Below are 17,835 nucleotides of genomic sequence, written 5' to 3'. Positions count from 1 at the left end.
TGGGAGACATTGGAGACAGAATGGAGAGACATGGGAGTAGAATGGAGACAAATTGAGACATAGGAGCAGGATGGAGACATTGGGGGCAGAAGGGAGACAAATTGAGACATAGGGGCAGGATGTAGACATTGGGGGCAGGATGGAGACAAATGGGGGCAGAATGAAGACATTGGTGGCAGAATGGAGACATTGGTGGCAGAATGGAGACAAATTGAGACGGGCAGGAGGGAGACATTGGGGGCAGGATCGAGACAAATGGAAACATTGGGGGCAGAATGGAGATATTGGGGGCAGGATATGGGACATTATTACTGTAGGGGCTAATTAAAGGATATTATTTCTGATGTATTTTATTTTTGAGGATGCTGTTTTCAGTGAAGGGGGGGGGTCCTGTTACTATGCAGGGCCGCACTATATCACTTTTTTTTCTTCATCCAGTGTAGTGTAGAAGTTGAATGTGCTCTGGAAGCGGTACTCTAGATAACTGTGTTATTTTCTGCAAAGACGAGTCCTGGCTGGAAGAAGTGATGGCAGTATATGCTGGATGAAGAGGAAAAGCGAAGATGAAGGACTTCAACTAGAGACGTCACCGGTGAGTCAGTGTATTACATGTACACTTACACTATATACTATGTACAGAGCTCATGTGTATAATGGCACTTATGGTAATATTAGTATTGTGGTTTTTTATTAAAGATCAGTATTGTAGTTTTCGGTCACTATGTGGTGGTAATATGTGGTCTGGTCATGGTGTGGTGGTATTTGTCCCTTGTATGTGGTATTATTCGGCCACTATGTGGTGGTAATATGTGGTCTGGTACGTGATATTAATGGTCATTTTTAAAAAATGTACAGTACAGACCAAAAGTTTGGACACACCTCATTTAAAGATTTTTCTGTATTTTCATGACTTTGAAAATTGTACATTCACACTGAAGGCATCAAAACTATGAATTAACACATGTGGAATTATATACTTAACAAAAAAGTGTGAAACAACTGAAATATGTCTTATATTCTAGGTTCTTCAAAGTAGCCACCTTTTGCTTTGATGACTGCTTTGCACACTCTTGGCATTCTGTTGATGAGCTTCAAGAGGTAGTCACTGGAAATGGTCTTCCAACAATCTTGAAGGAGTTCCCAGAGATGCTTAGCACTTGTTGGCCCTTTTGCCTTCACTCTGCGGTCCAGCTCACCCCAAACCATCTCGATTGGGTTCAGGTCTGGTGACTGTGGAGGCCCGGTCATCTGGCGTAGCACCCCATCACTCTCCTTCTTGGCCAAATAGCCCTTACACAGCCTGGAGGTGTGTTTAGGGTCATTGTCCTGTTGAAAAATAAACGATGGTCCAACTAAATGCAAACCGAATGGAATAGTATGCCCCTGCAAGATGCTGTGGTAGCCATGCTGGTTCAGTATGCCTTCAATTTTGAATAAATCCCCAACAGTGTCACCAGCAAAGCACCCCCACACCATCACACCTCCTCCTCCTCCATGCTTCACGGTGGGAACCAGGCATGTAGAGTCCATCCGTTCACCTTTTCTGCGTCGCACAAAGACACGGTGGTTGGAACCAAAGATCTCAAATTTGGACTCATCAGACCAAAGCACAGATTTCCACTGGTCTAATGTCCATTCCTTGTGTTCTTTAGCCCAAACAAGTCTCTTCTGCTTGTTGCCTGTCCTTAGCAGTGGTTTCCTAGCAGCTATTTTACCATGAAGGCCTGCTGCACAAAGTCTCCTCTTAACAGTTGTTGAAGAGATGTGTCTGCTGCTAGAACTCTGTGTGGCATTGACCTGGTCTCTAATCTGAGCTGCTGTTAACCTGCGATTTCTGAGGCTGGTGACTTATTCTCAGAAGCAGAGGTGACTCTTGGTCTTCCTTTCCTGGGGCGGTCCTCATGTGAGCCAGTTTCTTTGTAGCGCTTGATGGTTTTTGCAACTGCACTTGGGGACAAAGTTTGCCCAATTTTTTGGACTGACTGACCTTCATTTCTTAAAGTAATGATGGCCACTCGTTTTTCTTTACTTGGCTGCTTTTTTCTTGCCATAATACAAATTCTAACAGTCTATTCAGTAGAACTATCAGCTGTGTATCCACCTGACTTCTGCACAACACAACTGATGGTCCCAACCCCATTTATAAGACAAGAAATCCCACTTATTAAACCTGACAGGGCACACCTGTGAAGTGAAAACCATTTCTGGTGACTACCTCTTGAAGCTCATCAAGAGAATGCCAAGAGTGTGCAAAGCAGTCATCAAAGCAAAAGGTTGCTACTTTGAAGAACCTAGAATATAAGACATATTTTCAGTTGTTTCACACTTTTTTGTTAAGTATATAATTCCACATGTGCTAATTCATAGTTTTGATGCCTTCAGTGTGAATGTTCAATTTTCAAAGTCATGAAAATACAGAAAAATCTTTAAATGAGAAAGTGTGTCCAAACTTTTGGTCTGTACTGTATGTGACACATTCCCAGAAATAAAAATATACCTAAAAAAAGAGTATTGGGTATTCTAAGAAATGGTTAATAAGTTAGAGCAGAGTAGGGCCCGACCAAAAGTCCTGATAGTGGCTTAAGAAATCTTTTGGGCAAAACAAAAGCTGCTGGCTATGTATGTGATATGGTGTTTGGTGGGAACTGTTAATGTGTGATTGATGAGGACGTGGTGCAGAAGTGGAATTTTTCCAAGAGTGGGCAGTGGGACTGTGGAAGGTTCGAGGGGTGGGGGCGGAGTCTCAAGGGGACCCAAAAATTCCTGGCGGCAGCCCTGCGGGGAGTGTTAAGGGGAGACCCAGATCCATGTATTGTACATATGAGAGTGATGGGGACCCCAGGAGCCTTCTGCCGTGGACATGTCACCCTGAATGTTCCATAAACAACTACGGCTGAGGCTAATCAGCTGAGCTATCATGACTCTGGCTCAGGAGCATTGCCTATAGGAGTCAGAGGTGGTCTGCAATACATCTCCTGAGTCATCAGAGGCTGCACAGTCCCGCCATGCTTTACAATGCAGCTCTGCTCTGTTATCACACAGCTAAAATTACTGACTCCATCTTCAGATATAATCTGATATTCATCTCCTGTCTCATCAGACGCTTAGACTGATGACAGTCCTTACCAAGCTTTACACTGCAGCACTGCTCTATTAAGACATAACTAGGATCCAGTTCGGTTCCACCTACTAATTAAGTCTGAAATCCATCTCCTCCTTCATCAGAGTCTCAGGCCACCACCCTGTTCCTTCACAATACTTTACACTGCAGCTCTGCTTGATCAAATAGTGCTTGTCTGAAGTACATTTGCTCTTTTTTTAACTGCGGACACAAAACACTTTCATCCCTAGTGATGCAGACATACTGTAAGCAACTCGTAGGCTATATAATTATGGAAATAACATATTTGGATCAGTGATTTCTGGGGACCAGGACACATTCCAGGAGCTTAAATTATAAACTGGGTCGCTTCTCACTAATAATGGCATTAGACTGGGATATGGGAAATCTCCAAAGGTAAATGTCCCAGAATCATTTATACCATACACCAGTTCTCTCCCACCTGAACAGCTACAGCTGTTGCAAAACTACTACTCCCAGCATGCCCTGACAGCCGCAGGTGTGGAGCACAGCTGGTAGACTCTGCATCAAGCAAAACTAGCCATTTGCTGCCATCTAGTGGCAAAATGCAGTCAAGGTGCCTCCAAGTAACCAAGGTTATTCATGTCCATTCATTGCATCTGGTGCTCTCGGTGCAGAATGGGGGCAAAAGGTTGATTCACAAACAAAGCCTAATGCCAGTTCACAGAGCATGATGGGATTTGTATTTCCATAACAAATGGAGAAGGATTGTTGCATAATGATTTTGTAAATACTCAATCCACCCAATCTAATGTGAAAAAATGGTGGTAGCCCTGACAAGCTGCCATGCCCATTCATTGCCAGGGGCCCTAAGCAGCATGAGGGCCACATCGACAAACACATAAATTACACAGTCCTTCAGCACCTTCCAACAAGTGGAATAAATGTGCACATATGCTACAACTGCAATGTACAAGTAAACACGAAGGTGCAGAAGAGGCCGCTCTGGGTGCAAAGATCCCCTGACCATGTGATGCTGCTGGGTTTACTACATTGATGACCTTCAGGTTATTGGCGAACACAAAGATGAGAACAGTGCAGAAGGAACGAGTATATAGTACACTGAATACTATCCGGCAAGAGCAGCAATCAACCACTGCTGGCAGGATCAAAGATAGCGGCCTGTCTGTACACAGCTCTGCGTGACCTGATCATTAGAGGGTGGGCATCCCCGTGCGGAGGCTGAGGAATAATGAGACATGGCGCCAGGTATCACAGAAATGCGCCATTAATGTGAATAGCGACACCTCACTGACTTGATTCCTATTTGATGGAAGAAAAAAAAAATCAATCATTCTCTAAACTACAACTTCCATCAGGCAACCTTACAAGGCAAACATTCTGCATTTACCCATCAATCTATGGAAATTTCTCTTCCAGACGTCTCCTTTGACGAGAAACTCAAAGAGGACCAGATAGTAAATCTGCACAATCTACGCAGTCTACACACCCTTGTCAAAATGTCAGATTTTGTCATGGAGAAGAATCTTTTCAGAACATTTTTCCCCTTTAATGTTGCCCATAATCTGTACAAATGCATTGAGAAAAACTAAAATCTTTTCAGATTGAAAAATAAAAATAAAGAAGTAAAATAATGTTGTTGCATAAATCTGCGCACCCTTACACTAATCCTTTTTTTGCAGCCCCTGCTGACTTCTGGCAGCATTCGGTCTCTTTGGGTCGGGGTCTATCAGCGTGGCACATCTAGAATGGGCGACCCCCCCGCCCCTTCCTTACAGTAGCTCCACACCTGTCAGATTGCGGGGCCATCGCCTATGCACAGCGCCCTCTTCAGGTCACTATAGATTGTCACTTGGGTTCAGGTCTGGGCTAGCCCACTGCAGAACTTCTATCTTCTTGTGAAGCCAGTCTTTTGGTGGTTTGGAGATTGCTTAAAGGTGAAAGTCATCTTCAGCTTTCTAGCAGAGGCTGATGGTTTCGACTGTCTGACATTCGGACTGTCCATAATTCTCTCCACTTTGACTAAAGCTCCAGTTCAAGCTGCCAAAAACCAACCCCAAAGCGCAATGCTGCCTCCACCATGTCTCACGGTGGGGATGGTGGTCTTCTGGTGATGTACAGTGTCGGCTTTGTGCCTTTTGGGATCATGGCCGAATAGTTGCACCTCGGTCCCATCAGACAGAACACCTTGCCCACATGCTTCTGGCAGACGTCTTGGTAACACACATGCTTTTCTGTGGAAGAAAAGGCTTCCGTCCCCGCAGGCAGATGACGGGTGTGTAGAATTATTACATCCACGGTACAGTATAACGGGGGCGTGGAATATCACAGACCGCGGGAACGGGCACAGAAAATGACGAATGATTCCTCCATCACAGTCTAAAGATCGCCCGGACCCGAATATACAGAATCCCCGCCCCAAAGTGAGTGCATCACCCAGGACAGCTGAGATACAGTGTACCGAATCAGCCCGTACACACTGCAGTAATGCGCCGCCTGGGTACTGTATCTAATCTTTCCTGTGAGCTAACTCAGTACACAGTCAGTCTTGTGTACTTCGATAATTTACCTCCCTCCGTGTCTCTCAGTCTTTCCTCCATCACTTGGTGCACGGAGCACAGGAGCAGCGTCCACAGCGGTGCGGACAAGACTCAGGGCGGAACCTTGGGGCTCAATTCTTGTGTCTGGGGGAAGGGTTTGTCAGCTCACGCCTCAGTAGGAGCTCGGTTACCATGGTTGCAAGGGGCCTCGATGATTAGCAGGTGAGCGCTGGGTGTCTGGGAAAGAGGGTCCCCAAACGGAAACTCAAGAGAGGAACCGAATATATACAGTGACCCCCACACCTCGGAGGGCTGCAGAGGGCACGAGGGACGGGGTAGTGACATCAACACTCGGAGTACGAGATAACGTCACTGACACTCTGGGTACGGGATAATGACGCTGACACTCTGGGTACGGGATAATGACGCTGACACTAGGGGTACGGAATAATGATACTCGGGGTACGGGATAATGACACTCGGGGTATGGGATAGTGACGCTGACACTCGGGGTACGGGATAATGACACTGACACTCGGGATACTTGATAATGACACTTGGGCTACGGGATAGTGAATCTAACACTCGGGGTACAGAATAGTGACTGATATTCAATTTACGGGACAGTGACACTGACACTCGGGGTACGGGATAGTGACACTGACATGCGGGGTATGGGAAAATATGAAAAATATATAAGACCCAGCACCACCTATTGATAAGACATACACCTGTGCCAAAGTCCCTGAGAAATAAATGAGAGAAAAAAAGCAAAGGGTAGAGCAGGCACCAAGCATAGTAAATAATCAAATATAGAGGCAGTGTATTGAAAACATTGTAGAAATTTTATTATAGATATAATAAAATTTCTACAATGTTTTCAATACACTGCCTCTATATTTGATTATTTACTATGCTTGGTGCCTGCTCTACCCTTTGCTTTTTTTCTCTCGGGTATGGGATAATGACGCTGACACTTGGGGTACGGGATAATGACGCTGACACTCGGGGGTACAGGGTAACAACGCTGACACTCAGGTTATGGGATAATGACGCTGACACTCGGTATAATGTCACTTACACTCGGGGTACGGAGTAACAGTGCTGACACTCGGGGTACAGGATAATGACACTGACACTCGGTATAATGTCACTTACACTCGGGGTACGGAGTAACAGTGCTGACACTCGGGGTACAGGATAATGACGCTGACACTCGGTATAATGTCACTTACACTCGGGGTACGGAGTAACAGTGCTGACACTCGGGGTACAGGATAATGACACTGACACTCGGGGTACGGGATAATGACGCTGAGACTCAGTGTACTTGATAATGACGCTGACACTCACGGTACGGAATAATGACGCTGACATTCGGGGAATGAGATAATGATTCTGACACTCGGGGGTACGGGTTAACAATGCTGACACTCGGGGTACAGGATAATGACACTGACTCTCTGGGTATGAAATAATGACACTTGACACTCTTACGGGATAATGACACTGACACTCGGTATGGGATATTGACACTGACACTCCGGGTATGAGATAATGACACTGACTCTCGGGGTACGGGATAATGACACTGACACTCGGTACGGGATATTGACACTGACACTCGGGTACGAGATTTTGAAGCTGACGCTCGGGGTATGGGATAATGACGCTGATACTCATGGTACGGGATAATGACGCTGGCATTCGGCGTACAGGATAATGACACTGACATTCTAGGTACGAGATAAAGACACTGGCATTCGGGGTACGGGATAATGACACTGACGCTCGGGGTTCGGAATAATGACACTGACACTCGGGGTACGGGATAATGTCGCTGACACTCTGGGTACGGGATAATGACGCTGACACTCTGGGTGCAGGATAATGACACTGAGACTCTGGGCATGGGATAATGATGCTGACACTCGGGGTACGGGGCAATGGTGCTAATATTTGGGGTGAGTGATGTAAGACTTATTTTGGGTGACTTTCTCTCGCAGGTCATGTGATTCATGTTGATGCGGTTCCTCTGTTGGTTGTTTCTTTCCCCTGCTGATAGCGGAGTCTCAAATTTTAAAATGAGACTGGTTCCGCAGTTTCGGGGTGCAGGATAATGACACACATTCAAGGTACGAGATAATGTCGCTGACACTCGGCGTACAGGATAATGACACACATTCAAGGTACGAGATAATGTCGCTGACACTCTGGGTACGGGATAATGACACTGACATTTGGGGTACGGGATAATGACACTGACATTTGGGGTACAGGATAATGACGCTGATTCTCGGGGTATGAAATAATGACACTTGACACTCTTACGGGATAATGACACTGACACTCCGGGTACGAGATAATGACACTGACTCTCGGGGTACGGGATAATGACACTGACACTCGGTACGGGATATTGACACTGACTCTCGAGGTACAGGATAATGACACTGACACTCGGGGTATGGGATAATGACGCTGATACTCACGGTACGGGATAATGACACTGGCATTCGGGGAATGGGATAATGACGCTGATATTCGGGGTATGGAATAATGACGCTCACACTCGGGGTACAGGATAATGACAGTGACACTCAGGGTACGGAATAATGACGCTCTCACTCTACGTACAGGACAATGATACTGACACTCGGGGAATGGGATAGTGACGCTCACACTCTGAGTATGGGATAACAACACTGACATTCAGGGTATGGGATAATGTCGCTGACACTCGGCGTACAGGATAATGACACTGATATTCAAGGTACGAGATAAGGACACTGGCATTCGTGGTACGGGACAATGACACTGACACTCGGGGTACGGAATAATGACACTGACACACGGGTACGGAATAATGACACTGATGCTCGGAGTACGGAATAATGACACTGACACTCGGGGTATGGAATAATGATGCTGACACTCGGGGTACGGGGCAGTGGTGCTAATATTTGGGGTAAGTGATGTAAGACTTACTTCGGGTGACTTTCTCTCGCAGGTCATGTGATTCATGTTGATGCGGTTCACCTGGTGGTTGTTTCTTTCCCCTGCTGATAGCGGAGTCTCAAATTTTAAAATGAGACTGGTTCCGCAGTTTCGGGGCGATACACAGAATTTGCTAGAAGGTACGCAGAAGCACTGATCCAGAATGAGCACAGGGTGCATGCCCCTGGCGGAGAAGGCCATGTCGGAGGGATATGCCAGGCTGAGATACCGTGATACCTCACTACTTATCTGGCAGCAGCAGCAGCAGAAGCTGGAGGCCGCTCCACCCGGCACCTACCTGAGCCGCAGTCAGAGCATGTGGTACTCCCAGTATGGGAACCAGTCCATACTAGTCCGAGATAAGAACAGCATTTCCCGGGACACTGGCCATTCCAAGTTCTGTGCAGTCATGTGACTTGTTAGCGCCTCATTTATGCACGGAGCACCCATCTATGTTATACTGCGGCCTCTCCCTTATACACGGCGGACGCCCGCTTTCTTCTATTGCACTCATCATGTAGACCTCCTAACATGCAATGACAACACACTTGGCGCTGCTGATGATAGCGCTAATTGAGCAACCTGCAGGGAAAGTGACAGCGGGAGAGAATAATGGACGTTTACACAAAGGTGATGTGACCCTTGGACTGTACTCGTAAAAAGGAGAGGATACAGAATATGGGGGTTAGTTCTCCTCCATTTGTGATGTTATATTGATTCATCAGCAACCTGTATCATCCAGCGCATAACACCATTGCTCTACGAGAGCTAAAGTGATAAGGGAAATGCCTTAAAGTGCATTCCCCTAGTATAAGAAATGCCTGTTAACCAGGGGTTCTCATGAAAAGAACTGATACATGGAGCTTATGGTTGGCAAATCCGGATGGTGTCAGATAAGCGATGATCCCTTGTGGAGGGGATTCCTAGAGCAGTGGCGGTTGTGGCATTATCCTCGTTAGTGTCATTGTATTGTGGATTCTTACTGTGTTCAGAATAAATCTGCTGCTCGTCTCCACCACTGTGAATACGTTTCTCCAGAGCTGAAATCTTCCATCATCCCCTGCCTCTTCAGTGTCTGCATGGAGATTGCTTCAGGGATTTGCACTCAGTTTTACTACATGTTATGAAGGAACTTCCCTAAGTGCCCCCCCGTGTTTCACAAAATAATATACTGCACCCATCATTTCCGATAACAGCAAGAAATGGAACAAACAGCAGGAGGTGTCAGTCTTAGGGGGAAAGCAAATATATCTCTGTGTTATATTGTACACAGTAAGCCAGAGGCCTCCAGCGAAACTGAGCCGGGCTCAGATAGTCTCTAAGGCCATGTTTACACATTCAGTATTTGGTCAGTATTTGACATCAGTGTTTGTAAGCCAAAATCAGGAGTGGGTGAGAAATGCAGAAGTGGTGACATATCCCTATTATACTTTTTCCCTGACTGTTCCACTCCTGGTTTTGGCTTACAAATACTGATGTAAAATACTGAACATGTGAATGTGGCCTAAGGCTGAGATCAGACTATTGTCCTCAAATTTGGGCTAATTTTTCTACATGTCCAAGCCTGATTCCTAAATGAGACCTCGAATCGGTGACAAATAGCCCCTGTGCACTACTAGACTGACAGTGGGTCTGACTCTCGCAGTGTGAATATGGTTTGTGATGGCCGAAGCAGTCACGGGTCTCTGGCCCTGCAATTGTCCTCACAGGCGTATATGATACTGTTGAGTTCTGCCAAACCATACATCACAGGCTGTCTCAGGTGGGTGTAAATCCAGCTCGCATTGCAGCTACCCAGGCCACTGTCGGCCTGTACCAGGTTGCATATAGATTACCTGATCAAACTTCCAATAGATTGTCATGGCTGTACTGCCGTGTGGGAAAATCGTTTCCCATTTATAAAGGGCACCACACTAACTGTAGTATGGCCGCCACCTCTGGCTGTACCCTAAAAAGCTGATCAGGACAAAGGGTGACACCTGGCCCCTGAGAGGAAGAAAAACCTTGAATGTCACTGATGGAGATGAGTGAAGAGCGGACGGCACCGGGCAAGCGCTCACAGGGTTCAAGCATCATCTGCTTATCAGGTGAAATCTGTACTAAATCGTCCACCTGGACGATCTACAACGTATGACACCAACAAACCACAGCGATGCATAGGAAAACCACACAGTAACAAGCCACCAAGCATAGAAAATCCATTCCATAAAGTAGGACACTGGATCACAAAGGTGGAGAATTATCCATGCAGTTTGCATCAAATATTACATTGCCATGTAACAGACAAGATGGGGAACAGCAGGATTACTGGTCACGTCCAGAATAAATTCCAGAAAAATTCCCCCTTTTTTTTGGAATACAGCCAGACTTATCCTAACATCACCCACGGCAAAGTGGTTTTGGCACAGTTAGGGTGCACTGCAAATTTTTATGTTTTGGGTTTGTTACAATCTCAGTTACTTTAGTCGTTCTGGGCTCTTACCCTCATGGCGCTACAAGCGCACCAACACTGCACTTACAGAGGAGGGATGTCTGGTCGAAGTTTACACCATGATGCTGACTGTGTGAACATGGAGGAGACTAAAGATCCTAGTTACTTAGCAGGAATGGGATTTTACAGAGCACATGACAGCACCACCTGATAGAGGGTATCCACCCACCAAGGACAGGAACCTACTAAATAAAAAGGTGGTACTTCTCTTCCACATCAGTTTTAGTTTCAGAGCATGAGAGGGCCTCCAAAAAAGGTTAGTACACAACTACCACCAAAACATTTCTTTGTAAACACCCATAGTAGTGCACACCATAAGTGATAAAGGGGAAGGAATTTATAGGGTGCTGTCATGGGCTCTGTAAAATCCCCCGGTAAGTAACTGGGATCTTTTCCCCTTCTCCCATGACAGCACCACCTGAGAGATTTAGAAAGATCGGACACCAGCGGGAGGGATCACCGTTTTCAACACCTTCCTCCCAAAAGGACAGATCAGTAGATGAGGAAAGGTCAAGACGGTAATGCTTAAAGAATGTAGAGGGAGATGATCAAGTTGCCGCCTTACATATGATGTCGATGGGCACATCCGCCTTCCTAGCCCAGGAAGCAGATACGGCCCTGGTGGAGTGGACCTTCAGGTTCTCTGGAACTGGCAGATTGCTAGAGGACGCTATGCTAATGGTGTCCCTGACCCACCCAGCTATAGTTAGCTTAACCTTAAGTCCTTTCCTAGCCCCCTGGAATGAGATGAATTTGGAGGCTACTTTTGGAAGATAGGCCTGGTCTGGTCTTAAAGTTACTCTGTCTATAGCGACCTGAGTGAACGGATGGTTTACTGATAGTGCTTGCAGATCACAACCCTACGTGCTGACGTTAGCGCTACCAGCATGACTGTCTTTAAGGTGAGAACTTTCTCTGAAACCTTCTCTAAGGGCTCAAAGGGAGGCTTGGTTTGCGCCTCCAGAACCAGATTAACCCCTTCGCAATCTTTGGATTTTCCGTTTTTTGCATTTTCGTTTTTTGCTCCCCTTGTTCCCAGAGCCATAGCGTTTTTATTTTTTAGGCAATATGGCCATGTGAGGGCTTATTTTTTGTGGGACGAGTTGTACTTTTAAATGCAATTACTAGTTTTACCATATCGTGTACTGGAAAACGGGAAAAAAATTCCAAGTGCGGTGAAATTGCAAAAAAATGCAATTCCACAGTTGTTTTTTTTCTTTGCACGTTCACTGGATGCTAAAACTGACCTGCCATTCTTATTCTCCAGGTCATTACGAGTTCGTAGACACCAAACATGTATAGGTTCTTTTTTTATTGAAGTGGTGAAAAAAAAATCCAAAGTTTGCTAAAAAAAAAAAAAAAAATGGTGCCATTGTCCAAGACCCGTAGCGTCTCCATTTTTCGGGATCTGGGGCCAGGTGAGGGCTTATTTTTTGCACGCCAGGCTGACGTTTTTATTGATACCATTTTGGGGTAGATCCGATGTTTTGATCGCCCGTTATTGCAATGTTGTGGTGACCAAAAAAAACGTAATTCTGGCGTTTGGAATTTTCTCGTTACGCCGTTTACCAATCGGATTCTTTTTTTATATTGATAGATCGGGCGATTCTGAACGCAGCGGTACCAAATATGTGTATGTGGGGTTTATTTTTTATTATTTTATTTTGAATGGGGCAAAGGGGGGGTGGTTTAAACTTTTATATTTTTTAATATTTTTTACAAACATTTTTTTAAACTTTTTGCATGCTTCTATAGTCTCCACAGGAGACTAGAAGCAGCAACTGTCTGATCGCCTCTGCTACATAGAGGTGATGAGCAGATCACCTCTATGTAACAGAAATACTCCTGTACTATGAGCACTGACCACTAGGTGGCGCTCATAGTAATCTTTACATGACAACCACTGGAGTCTGCTGCAGACCCAGGGTTGTCATGCCCACCCATCGCTGACCCGCGATCACGTGACGGGGTCACCGCTGGGCGGGGGTAATGCCGCTCTTCCGTTGCGGAGATGTTAAATGCCGCTGTCAGAGATTGACAGCGGCATTTAACATGTTAACAGCCGCGGGTGGATAACGATTCCACCCGCGGCTGTTGCGGGCACATGTCAGCTGTAACAATCAGCTGACATGTGCCCAGTTCAGTGCGGGCTCACCGCCGAAGCCCTCACTGAACTAGGGGTGATGGCCTGGGGCGTACTAATACGCCCTGAGCCATTAAGGGGTTAAGGTCCCATGGAGGCATCCTCGGAGTAGGGATGGGTCTAGGTCTATTGCAAGCTTTAATGAATTTAGTGATCCATCTATTTGCTGCCAAGTCGCAATTATATAGTGCCCCCAGAGCTGACACTTGTACCTTAAGAGTACTAGTGGCTAACCCCATGATTAAGCCTTTCTGAAGGAACTCCAGGATGGCCCCAATAGGAACCCTACCCTTAGCCGACTGCCCCGAGGTGGATAGAAATTTAGCCCAGGTTCTGCCATAGATCCTAGTAGTTACCGGCTTTCTACTTGCCAGTAGAGTAGCGACTAGACCTGTAGAAAACCCCTTTTGTGTTAGTAGTGACCTTTCAAAATCCAGGCAGTCAAATGCAGGCCCGATCTCTGGTGATGGAAAACTGAGCCCTGCCTGAGGAGATCTGGGGTGTCTAGAAGGACCAATGGTTCTGATTGGGACATCCTCCTCATCCAAGCAAACCATGGTCTCTTGGGCCAAAACGGGGCAATCAATATAACCCTCACCTGTTCTTCTCCTCGGATCTTCCTCAGGATAGTAGGAATCAGCATTAGAGGGGGAAATGCATAGGCCAGGGTTAAGTTCCAGGGGATTTGTAGCGCGTCTACAGCAAATGGCTTCTCCTCTGGATTTAAGGAGAAAAGACTTCGGTTTTCCGATTGCATTTGTAGCACACAGATCTATTTGAGTTTGCCCCCATCGGTAAACAATCTGCTGAAATATCGCTGGATTCATTTCCCATTCCGCTGGTTTCAAAACTTGACGACTTAGAAAATCGGCTCTTACGTTCTCCTCTCCTCTTATATGCAGCACCGAGAGCGTGAATAGATGAGTCTCTGCAAAACGAAGGATTTGTTCTGTCACTAACAACAGAGGAAGAGATGTTGTTCCCCCATGCCGATTGATATAGGCGACTGTTGTTCGGTTGTCCGACATTATCCAGATGTGTAGACCCTGAAGATGAGAACTGAACTCTACTACTGTGTTTCTGACTGCCAACAGGTCCTTCTTGTTGGAGGAGAGACCCATCTCACTGTTCGACCAGAGTCCCTGTACTGAATGGTCTCTCGTGAGCTCCCCAGTCATCTGCGCTTGCGTCTGTCGTAATCGTATCTGTCACCTGGAATGACCAAGGAACACCCAGAGATGGATTGGTGGGTGGATGAATTTGGAAAATCTAACGAGCTGATTACTGAACTCGAAAGAGAGATATTCTTCCGTCCAGGTAACCTCCGAGTTGCTTGTCTGCTGACAGGATCTCCTGCTGTAGCCGCCTGGAATGAAACTGGGCCCACTGTACTGCTGGGATACAAGATGTCATCGTATCTAGTAGAGACATTGCACTTCTCAGGGTCATGGATGGATTCCTGATCACACGTGAGACGAAGGAATTGATCTTCAATTTCTTGTCCTCTGGCAGAAGACAAGTCTGATTTTCTGAGTCTAGAACAAGACCCAAAAAGGACTGAACCTTCCACTGTTCTAGTTTCGATTTTTCTAAATTTAGGATCCATTCTAACCCAATTAGCCTGGCTCCGACCTCCGCCAGAGCAAGTGCATAGAGTTCTTTTGATCTGCCTACCACTAAAAAGTCGTCCAGGTAAGGGATGACTAGCATATCCATCTTCCTTAGATGTGCCATGACTTCCAGGATAATTTTTGTGAAAACCCTCGGAGCCATGGAGATGCCAAAGGGAAGAACTGTAAACTGAAAATGCTTTACATGCTTGTCGATATGTACAGCTACCCTCAGATACTGTTGGTGTGCAGGAAAGATTGGGACGTGGTAGTATGCGTCCTTCAAATCGAGGACGCACATATAACACCCTGGGAACAACATCTGTATGGCCGATCTTATCGACTCCATTTTGAATCGTCTGTAGGTTAAGTAGTTGTTTAGCATCTTCAAGTTGACAATGGTTCTGAAGGAGCCATCCGGCTTCTTTATTAGGAAGAGAGGGGAATAAAACCCTCTCCCTTTCTCGAGTAATGGTGTCTCTATCAAAACCCCCTTCTGGACCAGAGTGAGTACTTCCTGCTGTAGGGCTATTTGCTCTCTCAGGCCTCTGGGAGCTGAAATCCTGATGGTGTATCTGGGAATGGTTTTAAACTCCAGTCTCAGCCCCTTCCCAATAATCCCCAAAATCCAAGCGCTAGATGTGATCTTCTCCCAGGCGGGAAGGAAGTGGGACAGTCTTCCTCCTACCTGGGGAGGTCCGTCACTTAGCGGCTTTTTTTACTCTCGGAGGATGGACCCCCGAACATGAAGCCTCTATTATTCGGCTTATTGTCTCTCTAACTACCTTGATCTCTGGAAAATTTACTACCATTATATTTCCTCTTCCGGAAAGAAGTCTTATAACGGGGAACAGATATGCTGGGAAAACCATGTTTCTTGTCTGCGGCTTTATCCAAGATGTCATCTAAGGATTTCCCGAAAAAAAGTCCCCTTCACATGGGATTGAGAAGAGTTTTGATTTGGATTGCACATCCCCTGGCCAGCTCTTAAGCCACAATGCCCTACGGGCTGCATTGGAAAGGTTAGCTGATCTGGCAGCCAGCCTAACTGAATCTGTCGATGCATCCGCAAGAAAGGCAGCAGCCCCCTGCCTTAGAGGAAGACCCGATAGAATCTTTCTCTAGGGACGTTCCCCTTAATCTGGTCCTCTTAATTGCTGCATCCAGATCATCATTGACCTGGTGGTGCAGGTGGCCGCCACTGCCGGTTTCGGAGCCCCTGCTGAGGACTCCCAGGTCTATTTTAGAAAAGACTCTGCTCTCTTACCAAGCGGATCCTTGAGGGCCCCCCAATCCTCAAATGGTAGTGTGGATCTTTTTGAGGATTTCGAGATGGCCACATGAATTTTCGGGGTTTTGTCCCACTAAGCCGCATCCTCCACTTCAAAAGGGTACCTCCGCTTAGAAGAGGAAGGCAGTTGGCCCTTCCTTTCTGTTTTTTTCCATTCTCTATCGAGTTTTGATCCTCTCATTGACCAGGAATGTGCTTCTCTTCTTCTGCTCCAGACCCCCGAACATGATATCCTGAACCGTTCTGGGGGCCTTGGCATCGGCAATACCTGGTCGTTCTAATAGCTTTGATTAGTCTCTCTGTATTGTCTATGGAAAAACATTCGAAGATTCTGATGAAGATGATGACGAGAGGCCAGAGGAGGAAAAGGATTCTTTTGCGATATGGGATTCTACCGATTGCTCAGAGTCTGAGGTAACCTGTCTCTGCTTTTTCTTCTTACATAAAGTCAAGGTTTTTAAGTAATCCATAACTTCCATATGGATTAAGGTTTTCAGGTCCATAGCAAAGCTAGGAGACTCCTCTGCTATAGTCTTTTGAATGCAACCTGAGCAAAGGTTTTTAGCGTAGGAGCTGAGAAGGTTAATAGTGTTGAGCGAGTATGTTCTGTTAACCCTTTCGCCAAGTAGGCTCGGGCCAAGCTCCGAGTATTTATAGCTGCTCGGTGATAAGGTTAAATCGCTCCCTGTGTGCATGATTTGCGACTGTTAGACATTCCTCCCATGTAATAAAGCTGCCAAACAGTTGCAAATATCACCGAGCAGCTATAAATACTCGGAGGTCGGCCCGAGCGTACTCGGATAGAACACACTCGCTCAACACTAAAGGTTAACCCTACATAATGCACACTCCTTATTGTTGCTCTTAGAACTACTCTTTTTGGGTTCCTACCAAAGACGAAGAAACGAAAAGAGAAAATAGAGAACAGCACATTACTAAGGTGAACTTTCACGATGAACACTCAACACACTGCCGTTCAGACTAGTGTACTGGAGACAGTGGTTGCTGTTCGCATGAACGATCCAGTCTGGCGGTGTCACGAGCAGTTTTCCTCTGACTGGTTCTGTCAGCGCTCGTATGGCTCCCATTACTGTGGCTCTGACGATGGTAAGACCCCCGACGTTGCTGCTGCTTGAGCTGCTTCTGTTCCTGCTGCGGTGACAGCTGCTGCCTAGGTGACTGCGGCTCCTCACTCATAATGAAGGGCATGCAGACACAGCCATCTTGCTAGCATGCGCAGACCCGGGCTTCCGGCGCGCTACGTCACAGGGCACGACGCGACCCTGCGCAGACCTGCCTGCCAGCGCGCCCAGCCATGGGCCGCGGCGCGTGCGCCGCAGACCCAGGCGCAAGCAAGATGGGGCTTAAACCAGAGGGCCCATCTGCTGCTTATTTGCGGCCTCCAGGCCACTCCGATCCCAGGATTCCGACTCCAGATCCCACGATCAGGTATGAAAGGCACCACCTAGAGAAGCTCCCATCAAGGACAGGAACCAAGAACTGACGCAGAAGAGAGGTACTGCCTTTTAATTCAGTAGGTTCCTGTCCTTAGTGGGCGGATACCCTCTCGCAGGTGGTGCTGTCATGGGAGAAAGGGAAAAAGATGATGCAAGATGCAGAAGCCAAGTTTATCTATGTTACAGGGCTCGTAGAACTGGAT

General features: G+C 46.5%; 1 protein-coding gene across 2 annotated transcripts; it reads left to right on the top strand.

Annotated features, from left to right (window-relative positions):
• Positions 1-5,670: 5,670 nt before the first annotated feature.
• BRD3OS (BRD3 opposite strand) lies at positions 5,671-9,624 on the top strand. 2 transcript variants are annotated; one of them, XR_012247451.1, is made up of 3 exons: positions 5,671-5,865; positions 7,650-7,778; positions 8,654-8,797. XR_012247451.1 is itself a non-coding variant. In XM_073640791.1 (3 exons), exon 3 carries the CDS (start codon positions 8,804-8,806, stop codon positions 9,053-9,055), a length of 252 nt encoding a protein of 83 aa, XP_073496892.1. In that variant the 5' UTR covers positions 5,721-5,865; positions 7,650-7,832; positions 8,654-8,803; the 3' UTR covers positions 9,056-9,624. The 2 variants fall into 2 exon arrangements, 1 of the variants encoding a protein (XP_073496892.1); XM_073640791.1 differs by having other exon boundaries at positions 5,721-5,865; positions 7,650-7,832; positions 8,654-9,624.
• Positions 9,625-17,835: the final 8,211 nt, after the last annotated feature.

Source organism: Phyllobates terribilis, unplaced genomic scaffold (genome assembly GCF_046119375.1).
Source record: "Phyllobates terribilis strain yellow unplaced genomic scaffold, ASM4611937v1 Scaffold_7__3_contigs__length_470593459, whole genome shotgun sequence".
In the NCBI taxonomy this organism is placed as follows: domain Eukaryota; kingdom Metazoa; phylum Chordata; class Amphibia; order Anura; family Dendrobatidae; genus Phyllobates; species Phyllobates terribilis.
This window is presented reverse-complemented; position numbering and strand designations above follow the sequence as displayed.